The 14,129-nt window shown below is 34.7% G+C and overlaps 1 protein-coding gene across 1 annotated transcript in view; it reads left to right on the top strand.

Moving 5' to 3' along the window:
• DNAH7 (dynein axonemal heavy chain 7) overlaps positions 1–14,129 on the top strand; it is a 118,133-nt gene that overhangs the window by 73,846 nt on the left and 30,158 nt on the right. Inside the window, exons 42-46 of the mRNA XM_068407193.1 lie at positions 161–491; positions 2,848–3,194; positions 4,430–4,610; positions 5,886–6,071; positions 8,209–8,372. Of these exons, the coding sequence (XP_068263294.1) occupies positions 161–491; positions 2,848–3,194; positions 4,430–4,610; positions 5,886–6,071; positions 8,209–8,372 (1,209 nt within the window). The remainder of the gene's footprint in view (positions 1–160; positions 492–2,847; positions 3,195–4,429; positions 4,611–5,885; positions 6,072–8,208; positions 8,373–14,129) is intronic.

The following is a 14,129-nucleotide window of genomic DNA, read 5'->3' as shown; positions in this document are numbered from 1 at the left end:
GTAATCCCTGCTACGTTTACTATTTGTTGAGCAAATAAGACAAGATTGGCAGAACATTTGATTATTCAGAGTAGTGAGAAATTTGGGGAATGGATCCCAATGAATGAAGTGATCAAGTACTGATAAAATATCGTTATAATAAAGTACTATTTATTTTCAGTAAGGTGATGAAAATGAAGAAAAGATACGAAGTTGGCTTGGAGAAGCTGAACTCTGCTACATCTCAAGTAGCCTTGATGCAGTCTGAGCTGGAGGCTCTGCAACCTCAGCTACGGGAAGCTAGCAAGCAGGTTGATGAGATGATGGTTGTTATTGAAAAGGAATCTTTGGAAGTAGCCAAAACTGAAGAAGTTGTGAAAGCTGATGAAGCAGTGGCAAATGAACAGGCTATGGCTGCAAAAGCCATCAAAGATGAATGTGACGCAGACTTAGCACAAGCCATGCCTTGTTTAGAAAGTGCTCTGTCTGCCCTTGACACTCTCACTGCGCAGGTATGGCTAACAATGCATAGTTACGCACTGGAGAGGTATTCAGGTATACAAAAGCATGGAATATCAAGATTTTACATTATACTTACACAGTTTTATAATTTAGAAACTACTTGAAATCTTACAGTTTTAAAAAGCAAAATGTTACTCTGTCTTTATTTTCTGGTGAAAAAGCTATAGCACTAAATTTTTATGGACAAGATCAAATATTATTCTAGACATTTCAAAATTCATAGTTACAAAAATATTTTGATTCAACAATTGAGAAGTTAGAAAACGTATGCTTTTTACTTTCTTATTCAGAACCTACCAGCCTGTCAACGAATATTTTTATATCCAGTCTTTCAGAGTCTAGAAATTGAGGTTGAAATTCTGTGTTTCCCCGTGTTAAGGGGCCACTCTTCGTAAGAGTATGAAAGTGGAGGCAGACACCTTTGGTTTTATGGATATTCAGGTTTTCTTTGCCTGAATAATGTTTTGCTCATGGTGGGACGAAAGGAAGTCTCACAGATTGTAAGACTGAGGATGGACTATGTGCTCCAGCTATTGCTGCTGAAAACAAGATTTTAAAAAACTTTCAGGGAAACCTTCTTAGATAGAAAGCGGGTGGTTTATTATCTACAGCTATTGCTTGGTATCAAAAGTTTTAGATTCTGACATTGTCAGATCCTGGGCATACTTTGTGAAAATAGTAGATGGCTACTTAGTCACTTCAAGGCGATTGCGTTATACTTGTGAATAACAAGACAAGAACGAGGCTTTGAAGGCTAATGATGTAATACTTCAGCTGCTGTCAATGCGTAGTGTATCCAAGAAGGGAGTACTATAATACAAGAGGAAAAAAAAATGTAAGCACTTCCAAGGGAAAAAAACACAGAGGTTTTTTCCTCAAAATATAGTTAAATAGCATGATGAACGCAAAAAAATCTGTGTGTAGGAGAGCTTAGAGTACCTGTACAGGACTCTTGTTTCTGATTCACCCTTCACCCTGGCCACCACTGATGGAAAGCAGAGCAGGACACACATTGCAAATTGTGCCCATAAATCCATGTACATAAATGTGCAGATTAAGTGCTTTGTTTGAAGAAACAGACCAATATTTAATTCAGTACTGCTGAAATGACTATCTAAAGTCAAAAGGAACTGCGTACCTCATGTGGCTCTGTTCAGCAAGGATTAGAAAAAGTGTAACAATTTTAAGTGTTATTTTGCTGTTGAGGTCTAAGTTTTGTAGCAATACACGTATGAAGATACTGAAATTTAGAACTAGGAAGGGACCTCTGGAAGTCATCTTCTTCCACTTGAGGTCTGTTCCACTTTACACATCTATCATTAAGAAGCTTTTCCTGGTGTTTACTGTCAATCTTGCTCATTACAGCTTAACCTTGTTTTGCATTATGCTCCCTGTGAACATGGTTCTTTACTTTTTATGCAGTTAATACTGTACTCATTGATCTCACCACTTCCAGTTTTCTTATCTGTAAGCTAAGTAATCACATTCTTTTAGTTTTTTCTCATAAATCAAATCAGCTTTTCTGGTTATTCTTTCTGGACCATCTCCATACATTCACTTCACGTGCATTGCCCAAAGTTGAATACAGTATTTCAGCTGTAGGTTTGCTGAATGCTGTGTAGAGTAGAGGAGGATTATTGACACGTGTAGTTTGTCATTCATGCTAACAGCTGTATCATTTCCTGAAAATCACTATTACATAACCATTGCTTTCCCCTTCTTATTTTTTTCTTTTTTTGTACTAGTTCTGCTATACTTTTCCATTTCTGCAATTTATCAAGATAAGTTCTTTAGTTCTGGGTTGAAGGCAGCTTTTACCTTGTTATCTTAAATCTACTAATCCACTGCTGATGTGATCCTGTAAGCTTGGAAGTATTGTGTTAGAGCCTGAACTGAAGGGTAGAGCATAACACTGGGACACCTGAACTCCATAACTGAGGTGCAATGCCCACTACTGAATTAGGAGCAGAAAAAGTACAATTAAAAATGAATTACAGATAAGAATTTTTTGTCTCCTCTAAACTGATTGTTGACTAGATTTCAGATATTTTTGTTTAGAAGTCAGTTTAACCTGCATAGCACCTTAAAGAAATTACTAGAAAGAATGGAAAAAAATGGAATAAAAATTTTGCAAAAAGAAAATGAGATAGATATGTATGCACTATGCAGGCTTGTGCTATGAACTAGAGATCATAGTATTTTTAAAATTATCAAGTATAAGAATAGCAAATGTATATGGAAAAATATTACCTTGACATAAAAAGAGTTATTATTTCTATTGTAATAGAAGAATTAATCCACCTATGTTCAGAACTCTAAAGGTGTTTTTTTAATTATTATTTTAAGGATATTACAGTGGTTAAGTCCATGAAGAGTCCTCCTGCTGGTGTCAAGCTTGTAATGGAAGCTATATGCATCCTTAAAGGCATCAAAGCAGATAGGATTCCAGATCCAACAGGTTCTGGAAAAAAAATTGAGGATTTTTGGGGTCCTGCTAAGAGACTTCTGGGTGACATAAGATTTCTTCAGTCTCTTCATGAATATGACAAGGATAACATTCCCCCAGCTTACATGGCTATCATAAGAAAACAGTATCTTACAAATCCTGAGTTTGTACCAGACAAGGTTCGAAATGCTTCCACGGCAGCTGAGGGTCTGTGCAAATGGGTCATAGCCATGGAGTTTTATGATACGTAAGTATGTAGAAAAATAAAAAAAAGGTTAAAATAAATTTGATTAGAGAGATCTGTTTATTTTAAAACCAAAAGATATGTGAAATTGCTTCTTACTACTGGGAAACTTGTGCAAACAAGCAATCATAAAGATTCATACATGTAAGATACCTGATATTAAGGTGAAGAGCCTGATATTCAGTTCTGAATTTCTCTAAGGCGGCATGGGAGCAACAATCTGTTAATTTAGCAAATAAAGTTAACTTCCTTTTAGAGTGTTGCACAAAATAGAAGCATTATTGAAATGTCTTTGGAAGTTTCTGATAGTCATATCAAGCCTGAAGGATATTTTTTGTTACACATTGTATCTGATGCACTGAAAAAGTGTGCTTATTTTTTGTGATATTTCCTAATTTGAAACATCTCAAACTCATTTAATAGTAAATCAGCACAGAGTGATTAAGGTCAACTTGCAATTTGAAAGTTGAGCCATGGTAGGTAGTATTTTTTTACTTGACTAAAAGATTAGTAAATCCATACTTGGTGGAGTTCTCAATTTGAGGACACCTTTTAACATTACAAGTACAAATAATTAGAGAGAAGATTAACTAGAAAGGTGGACTTGAGAGGGGATTCATAAATTATGAGGCTAATACTTGTGAAATACTGTTTCAGTTGAGCATAGGGATATTCTAGCATATTTTCTTGCTTGTTTTTGGAAAGATAAACAATGTGTTTTCAGTTACATGTTACTTCCAATATTCTCCTCACAAAAATACCTGTGTAAAAGAATGAAATCCTCAAAACTGGAAAATAGACCTTCAGATGTGAAAAGCTGTTATTTTTTTCTTTTATTTTGTGTACACAGTTGGCTGTATGTGTGTGTACAGTATCTGTAAGTGTTACTTAATATATATGATTATTTCTGTGTTTCTAATGACACAAATCTGCAATGGATTTTGAATTGTGATCAAATGGGACACAGTCTGGAGGCATAACCCTTTTTGCTTTTAATCGTTACCTGTTATTACAGAAAAATTTGCAGAAACTGCATAAATCAGTCAGTATCAGCACAGAAACAAGTGATTAAGTAAAAACCAATTGTCTTCAGATATCAAATTATGAAACAGAATATTGCATGAGCTACTGAGTTGCTCAGGTTTCCCTTCATCTTTTCTATGTTCATTTTCTTAATAGTAACCCTGAAGTGAGGGTTTATCTTTCAGATGTTTAATTTATTCTTTGACTTTATTTAGAGTGGCAAAAAATGTTGCACCCAAAAAGCTAAAGTTGAGTCAAGCTGAAGGAAAATTAAAGATTGCTATGGATGGTCTAAGAAAGAAACAAGCAGACCTGAAGGAGGTTCAAGATAAATTGGCTGTACTCCAACAGACACTGGAATCCAAGAAACAGGAGAAAGCTGACTTGGAGAATGAGGTATATGATGCAAAAGATGAGCTGTTGGTCTACTGATATCCAGAAAAGTTATTTAAAATTTGCTTCTTTGTCAAATGGTATTTTTCCTTTTAACTGCCAATATGTTGAACAAGTTGTGCTTCAGATAACTATCTTTTTATTTTGGTGTAATGGTCTTGAAGTTATAAATGGGCAAAGCATGGGGAATAAATGCTTTAAGGTAATAGAAAAATGTAGATGTTATGAATTTACCAACTGATATCCCTCTCCTACATCCTCACTCATACCTGCTTTCTTGTGAGGAGATAAATTTTCAGTGACTGTACTAAGAGTTTAATTCATCCATTAACTTGCAAGTCAGTACATTTGAAGTTTTGAACGTTTATTTATGCCTTCTGTGGTAATGCAATTTTGAGAATGTTTTTGGTAAACTCTGTTCCTGACTGCTAAATAGCTGCTATGTGTGCAGAAATAGACAACGTGTAGCAGACGGTATTATTTTTTTTAAGACTTGCAGTACATCATCTTCAGGTTTTTTTTATAAAAATAGTATCAGAATTTGAAATGGAATCTTAATTCCTGTCTGTAGTTAAACTCAGTGTGTTTCTTCTGCGCCCTGATATGGTTTGGAAGTAAAAGGGAGGGATAAACTACACAAGCAGTTTATTACTGTGGTGTAATTTGGCTGCCATGGTTACCAGAAGAGAGGATTGTAACAGCAGCAAGAGTTGGCATCATTTTCCTCCTATCCTGTGGCTGAAATGTGTCTCTACTAGATAGTAAAGAATTCTAACAGAACTGGATTAATGTCCTGTTAAATCATATTTTTTTTGTTAGATTATAAACATGCCTGGAAAGATGGCTTAGTTAAAAACCGACAACAGAAATGCAGATTATGTATTCATAAGGATGTTTTCTTGCAGAAAAAAACGTACCTACTTTCATGAGACTGGTCTCTTTAAGGTGGTTTTGTTTCTTGTATGACATATAGATAATTTCCTTGACTATTAATATTTTCCATATTGCATAAAGAGCTATTTTGAATTGCATGTTTTATACTGGTCTTCTTCCTTTATTTGGGTGAAAATGTAACCAAATAGACTTTAGTGTGCTGGTACTGAGACGGTTTTTGTTCTTTACACATTTCCATTATAATAAGAAGGTGATTTCTTTCTATTTGATGAAATTGCTTAACAAAACATCTGCACAGGAAAATAATCCTTGAATGCTTTTAATATTTGTAAAATGTATTTCAAGTGATCATGTAATATAATCAGCAATTTTTTTTTTTCTGAGGTTGACTTATGCAGCAAAAAACTACAGCGAGCAGAACAATTGATTGGTGGCCTTGGGGGTGAGAAAACTCGCTGGCATGAGACTGCTTTGGAGCTGGGAAGGCTGTACATCAATTTGACTGGAGATATACTTATTTCATCAGGAATTGTAGCTTACCTAGGAGCCTTTACATCCAGTTACAGACAAGTAATGTGTACAGTGATTTTATCCCCATGTTTTGTAATAATGTGAATTTTATTAATTTTTCTTCTAATACAAAGTTTATATTTTTAAATTATGTTTTAATAGAATCCATAAATGGAACTGAAACTGTATTGTAGGATTTTGAGTTTTGTTTATAAGACTCTTGGGGGAAGTTCTTCCTTTGTTCTACTGTAAAGTACTTATTGCTGTGTAAAGCATGGAGTCCTTTGATTGCTTTTCTTCTCTAAAACAATGCCAGTAACTTTATACCTCATGGCTCTGGTTACTCATATTCCATTCAATGGCTAAAGTCTCCTTAATTTCAAAGAAAACAGAATTACCTTTTATTTCAACAGCAGCACAATTAAGCAAGTTCTGAACATGGAGTAATTCTGTACCAAAAGAGGCAAAGACACAGTAGCTCAATAACGTAGCAGATTTGTGCCTGTAACTCCTAGTGAAATAAATGGAAATTCTGAATACAAAAAGATTTTGACATGGCAGCTGATTTTGGATATAGCAATTTTTGGATGTCAAAATTACTCTGACTTGAAAGCTTTTGAACACCAAAACCTGCCACTGAATTCAGCTGAAGGAATTAATGTCCATTTCTTTAGAAAATCAGGTCCAGGATATGAAAAATTGATAAAAATTAAGAGAGAAAAAAAAATCAATGTACCTCATTTGAACACAGAATTTGGATATAATCCTTATTTCCACTTTTCCTTCAGTGTACTTCCTTTGTCCTTTTTTCTTTAGAAAATTTTGTACTGCTCTGTCAAACAATTATTTTCTTCATAAGGTCCGTATTGTGATGTTACTATTTTAAAACTTTATAGAGTGAGAGTTTATGGTGTGAGTATTTATGGCGTAAATAAATAGTCAGCAGTTTTTACAATTCTGATTTACATAATTTTGAGAGAGTGTTCCCTTCTATGCTTATAACCTGCATTGTGTATAACATTGTGTCTGGGTAGGTAGGAGTACTTTTGGTGAAACATCTTAAGGGGTGCTGAACTGTATTCCAGGCAAGTGTAGATGCAGGTGCAGATGGTACTCATAAAAGGCAGAGACATCTGCGTGATTATTCACTGAAAATGAATACATAGTGGTTTCATCTGAAAAGTTTGGTTGTAATTTCATTCTCTCTGACTGCATAGTTTCTTTCTCTGTGCAGCAGTAGGTTTGGATTCCTCGTTGCTTATTCTTACTGTTACGATTGTGCAGACAGCTATTAGTTAGGGATCTCTTTCGGAAATTGTCGGATAGCATAGTCACTTTTGTGCAGTTCTTCATTTCATCTGCTGCTATGTGTTTTTTTTTTTTTTCCCCTGCAGTTTTCATAAGAGAAAAAGTTACAATATGTTTTGGAGTATCAACTTTGTTTTATGTAAATTGCTGAATCCTTCATTCACCACCTCTGAATGTCTCTAGCCCTTAGACCATTTCCTTTAACACTGCATTTCTGAGTTTCGTTGCTTGAGGCTTTGCCAGCTAATATTTAGTTTGGAATACTACAGCATATTTCTTTGACCTTATATATAGCATTCATGCAAGATCGTGCTTTTCATATGAACATGCTATTTCTATACGTTTTTCTTCTTTAGCATTCTTTCTAGTGGAATATGCTTTTTGGTTTACATATTTAAAGGTGTGTGTCTTCATTATTATTATGCACCATAGAAACATGTATAGTTTACACGACTGTGGTGGGTTAGATGATACAGAAAATAGTGAAAAAGCAACTCCAAATGATTGTTAAGTTTGCTTAACTCCTGACAAGTGCTCATTACGTGTGTCCTGAGAGTTAAAATAAAGGGTTTTTTTAAGTTAGAAAATGTGCATTTGTTTTACACTCATTTTATAGTATAGAAGAATACTGCTGAAATGGTAAATAAAATCATACCAAGGCTCTGACCAAATAAACTTATATTTCATACATAGAAATCACATACAAAGGCATTTTTAGAGACATTTTTAGACATTTTATACAGAAGGATGTTTCTTTACATTTGAAGATATAATGATCTTGTATGTAGCAACTCTTATAGGAAATATGTTGAAAAATACATTTTTTAATAGTTTGAAAATTTTGTGAATAGATAGAATTTCAGTTAATATTTGTTTTCTTCTTATCTAGATGCAAACTAAAGAGTGGGCATTGCTATGTAAAAGAAAAGACATTCCTTGTTCTGATGACTTTTCCTTAACAAATACCCTGGGAGAACCGGTGGAAATCAGAGCCTGGAATATTGCTGGACTACCTTCTGACACGTTTTCTATTGATAATGGCATCATTATCTCGTAAGTAAAAAAAAAAATAAAATTACAATCTTTTGCATTAAATAGCTTCTTACAACATACTTTTTAGTTATTATTTTTAAAGACAGGTTTTTTACTGTATATCCAGCTTAACAACCAGAGTTATAAAATGACTGTAATGTATAAATTGATAAGAAATACTAATAATACTTTTAAACTTTATAATGTAAATATTTTAAATCTGTGAATTCACTCCCCTCCTTTTTAACTCCTATGGATTGCTGTAATACCTTCCCCTCCCGCCCCCCCCCCCTTTTTTTTTTAGAAACATGTTGCACACTGGATTCAGTTTAAGACATCCTAAAATGCTTCAGGAATAGAATTTTGAATACTATTCTTGTAGTATAATCAGTAGATATTGGAAGTAATTCTCCTTTAAAGACCTAAATTTTCTTCAATTTTAGAGAAATATGCTGGCATCGGTTGCTACCAAGAGGTGTTTCTGCAGAGCTACTGAAGATTATTTTGCTAATCTTTCTATGAGGGTCACACACTTTTCCCCTAAGATGGTACTGGAAATACTGTAGATAATGTCTTGATTACTTGTCTGTAAACAGTTTTCCAGTTTATGTTGCCAGCTGGTAGGAGATTTTAACATCCAGGCTTGTAACATATTTACTGTGTAAAGCCCTGACATTTTGTCAGTGTTGGTTTGTACACTGATGAGCTGAATCTTTATTTTGCTAGGGCACAGTAACAGAATAACAACAACAACAAAAAAAAAGCCCATATCTTCTACTGAAGGTAGTGAGGGAGGTACAAAAGGTTAGAATGGAGAGCATTTCTAGTCTCCTTTCTTACAGAGGATGATCCCAACCATGCACTCTTGCCAGTTTCTTCCACTGTTTCTTGTCTTTCATTCTATGTAGTTCTAAACCACTTCAACAGAAAAGGTGAGATAGGCCTCTCCTGCAGTAACCTCCGATTTCAGGAAGCTGTGCTTCACATCACTTCAGGCCGTTGGGAGTTAGATATGGGTCTTCCTCATCCATGAGATAGTTTTAGATATTTGATGAAAGGTGAAAAGGTGTATCTGTACTGACAATTTAGAGTCTGTTTTCTTTGGGGCCTCATTCCCCTTCTTCATATACACTCGTCATTCCTAGGATCCCTTCTGGAGCAGAACAACCTGGCATACTCCTAGACAGAAGCTCAGAGAACTTTGGTTTTTGGGTTAGTGTAGGGACGTCTTTGGCAGGCATTATGAATGAGGCGCCACAACGTCATCTTTGCAGCCAGTCTAGCCCTCAAAGAACTCTAAAAAACATTATTAAAATGTGAATTCATAGCAGAGACTTGATTACATCTTTGGAGTGCTGGAATTTACTAAATATTATTTATAGTTAAAAGCTCAGCAGTTGCAATTTTAGCTTCCTGTTGTAATGTGGGTAGTATGACAATAGTCTTACCACAAGCTGAAGAAAGTTCTGATAAGGAAAGAAGGATTTCTTTTTCATTTTGAAATTCCCTTTCTTTTGTAAATTTTCCCTTTTATAGTTATCTTAAGCTACATCCAAATAAAGTACTTTGACTTTATCTAATGATACAGTTTTATCTAAAACATTTTTGAAAATTCTGCATATTTAAAGATGTTCTCATTCTTATTTGAAAAGTGAAACAAATTCTGAAATCTCAAAATTCCTCATAGAAAGAAAACATGGATCCCATAAACTCTAAATCTAATATTATTGCCTTTCACTTTTAACAGGTTTCTACATTCTTATGTGGTATTCTCATACATGCACATCTGTGTCTCACATCAGTCACTAGAATTACGTTGGTCTGGGCAGAGTTCACCTGGTATATATCAATGTCACAATCCATGCAAACATCAGTGATTTGTATGACAACTTATAGCATGGGAACTGACCATGTTAATGTTTTAACATCTAGAAATATCTACAGCTCAGTAGTGATTAGCTTTAGATTAATGTGCCTACTAATGACTGAGATACATATGGCACTGACAGTTTTGTTAAATACAGAACTGGGTGCTTACAATGGGCTAAGCTTTGTGACCTTGCAAAAGCAGTTATGATTTTCATCTGGACTTGTGTTTGTTATGACCATAAACAAAGAACCTCTCAGTTCTGTCCAGAATGCTTGCTAATGCATTGCTTCTGACTTTTAGCTTTTAGGTTTTGTTCTTGGCTCAGCTGAAGCTGAATTGACCATGGAACAATGTTGCTTTAACTCGTTTTCTGTTTGTGATTGCTACCCATTTGCTTCACGTCTATGGGTTCTGTTTTCTGCATAATGAATAAATAATTCTTATAATTCTTTTCCATAGCCAGGTTAATGGGTGTCAAGTCTTATGATATCATGTACCTAACATTTATGCATCTTTTTTGCAGTATGCTACTGAAGAAACTTGCTAATATCAATCTTTAATTTTTGCCACTGTTTACATGAAAATTCTCCTCGCTGTTTGAGGAGTGTAATGTTGTATAGCACTGGTGAATGAATACTTCTTTTACTGTAGAGTGAATGTTAGGTTTTCACACATAACTGAAATCGTATACTATAGGACTAACTTCTGGAAGCATAGCCGTGTGGATAATACTTCAGCTTTGGCAACTGCATAGATGACAAAGTGCAAAATGAAACAGATAAGACAAAAATAATGCACTAGCTAAAAAACCTCAACATACTTTCATTTGAGTTTAAAAATTGGCATTGATTGTACTTCTGGAAGCAAACTACTTATTGAAGTTAGAGGATATATGCTGGGATTATGAATGTATATGTAACTTGAAAGTAATTACTGTATTAATAATTCAATCACTCAGGCTAAACAGTTGACAAATGTTAATTAATTCAACACTTCTACAGTACATCGTAACACTTCACTTTTATAAAGCTCTGATCAAAATTCTCTTTGAACTTAATGGAAAGATGATTAGCAGTTTAAAACTAAGTAATGATAGCTCTTAATTTTGAAATGTGAGATAGAATCTACCTCAAATTGATGGTACATATTATGTCTGTAGTTACGAGTTTATGGCTAGATGAATTTTCTAATAGGACCCCAGGAACTATATAAAATGCAACTCAAGCTCTTTATAACAACAAAATTTTAAAAAGTAGAATTGGAGAGCTATTCAAGGATAATTTGCAAACACACACAGTGTGACTTCTTTATTCCCATCAATAAAGAAGGATCTTATTGTTGATAAAACTATGTGTGTTTGGCTGTCATCAGAGAACCATTCTTTAGTTATTCAGTCTTAGGTATTTAATGTCTGTTATACAGTAAGTCTGAAATGGGTTATGCTGAAAATAATATGTGAATGAAACTTTGAAGTAATTAGGGAAAGAAATACATACTGCAGGTTTTGGCTGAGGTTTTCTCAAATCTTAAATTCCTGTTTTAAACTAAGAACAAGCAAAGTTATTATGAGCAAATTACATAAATATTGTCTGTTTTAGAATGTGCTTAACATGTAAGTTTACTGTGTTCAGTTTACATTTTGCAATTGCTGTATCACCTTGTATCATCTTACTCTTAAAATCACCTGGCTACATATCCCTTGGGTTCTCCCCTTGGGTTCTCATAAGCAACTGAATCACCTAGCAATTTGGGAGCTCAGCAGTTCTTTCAGTACACTTTCGATCCATTGGTGAACGCTGTTACTTACTGTGAGATTGTCTTCTTATGTTGCTGACGCTACTACTTCATCTGACAGATGTTCAGATTTCAAATCCTCTGTTTGCTTCTCTAGACCTACTGCGTTACCAAATTCATCCTTATCTGTGTTTATCAAATTATTAAAAATACTTGTAACTTTACAAATCACGCTGTCCTGGTGGATTACAAATGCATTTATTGAATCTCTCAGTGCATTTACCTGTGAAAGCTTTCTTCCTTCATGGGTAGGCTGGACAAGGTCCCTTCCAGATGACCCATTTTCCTAAACCATTCTACAAGGGGGAAGAAAGCCATCCTCCTTCAGCTGGTGAATGATCACTCCTAAGTCCAATTTGTGATCCATAACACAGAAGGAACCTCTATAGCATCCCATGTACAATCTCAGGCTACTGTCGTACGTGGTACATTTATCTCCTAAAACTTTTGCTCCTGAACTTCTGCTATCTTGCTCCCACAATCTCCATTTTCAGTGCAAAGAATCTAAGGTGCCTTGTACTCCCTGCCTCCGTATATATTCCATCTTCTAAGGGATCACATTTATTTGGGCACATTTTTCTGTGCGGAGATTCTGCAGGCAGAATCAGTCATGATTTCTGAGTACAGAATTATTTTTTCACTAACACACATACACGATAGTTAGGACTAACACTACTAAGCTAAACATCAGTTTGCTCATAACTGCATCAAGAACACTTTATAAGTTTGTGCTAGCCAGAAGGCTGGCACCGAGGTGGGGAAAAGTTGGCCTCCGTTGCATCTTGGAAAGGACTGGTTCTTGATCTTGCTGAGCTGCCAGATCTGACATCAGTTGCTGAAAAAATAAAAACCAGGCTCGGCTTTTTTCTTTCCAAAGTTCCATAACTTCTCGTGATTCCCAAGCAACCAACTTCCCTTTCAGCTTTCACTTTTTATATCTTACATAGTTTTGTTTATCTAGTTTCTCACAGCTTAAAAAAAATAATAATATTTCTTCAGTAATGATAATCCAGAGTCACACAGCTGCACTTCACAGAACTGTGCCTGAGTCACAGACAGCTGAATCCTTGGATTAAGTGTTACATACATGTTTTTGTGTGTTGTATTTACACGTATATCAATAGGCCTTACAACTTCACTTAGCCCTTAATAAGTTTGTGGAACAGAGATTGTAAAAGAACATAAAGGATTTTTCTCTTCTAAACTGTGCTTTACCTGTTTTAAAATTACTCTCTTGAAAAAAGATCAAGATTTATAATGTTTTGCCTGACAGTAAATTTTGGAAGTAATAAACCTGCAAGAGCTTAGATTACATTGAACTAAGCTTGTCTGAGCATTATCTTTTAGAACTTATACTGGATCTACAACTACTTGCTCTATACCGTTTTCTAATTCAAGGCTTATCACTTTTTGTTGACAATTTATGGAAACCTTCCATAAAACATCATCTTTTCTAAGAAAAGGTATATATGAAGATCAGACAAAAATGGGATTGTCTTTTACTTAACTGCATATACTTCATCTTAGTATTTTTAAGGAAAATAAGAATACAGATGCAGACATGTTTACATTGCATGTTTTATTTGTGAATCAGAATTTTTCAAGAGAGAGAGGTTCAATTTTAAAAAAATTATTCATGATAAATAATTTTCCAGTGTCATTGTGCATAAGCTAACTTGTAATAATGATAGAGGCCATAAAAGTAGTCTGAAAGATTTCTTTGTATGCTGAATCTGGGGAAAAAAAGGTATTTCTGTTTTTTTCCTTCCAGTAGTAGACGATATTATGTCTGCTAACCAACTGGGATCTGACTGGGTCCCTTGATCCAAATTTTTAGGACTACCTTTATTTTGGAATTCTCACTTCTGCCTGCTTAAACGGTTTCTCATTTAGGTGATTATTGCTGTAACTGTAATTGACCATTAAAATGTGTCACTAGTCTTAGATATCTTCGTAATGTAACTACATGTGGTAGAGAATACTGTAAAAAAATCTGTGAAGTTGTTACTACATCTGGCAAAAATAAAATCCAGAAGTTCTTCATGTCTGTTGCTGCTTTAGGGTTAGGGATTAAAAGGTAGATACCTTTGAATCTGCTTATATATTTCCCTTTA

Source organism: Nyctibius grandis, chromosome 9 (genome assembly GCF_013368605.1).
Source record: "Nyctibius grandis isolate bNycGra1 chromosome 9, bNycGra1.pri, whole genome shotgun sequence".
Classification (NCBI taxonomy): Eukaryota; Metazoa; Chordata; class Aves; order Nyctibiiformes; family Nyctibiidae; genus Nyctibius; species Nyctibius grandis.
The sequence above is the reverse complement of the archived record's forward strand: the minus strand, read 5'-3'. Positions and strand labels throughout refer to the sequence as shown.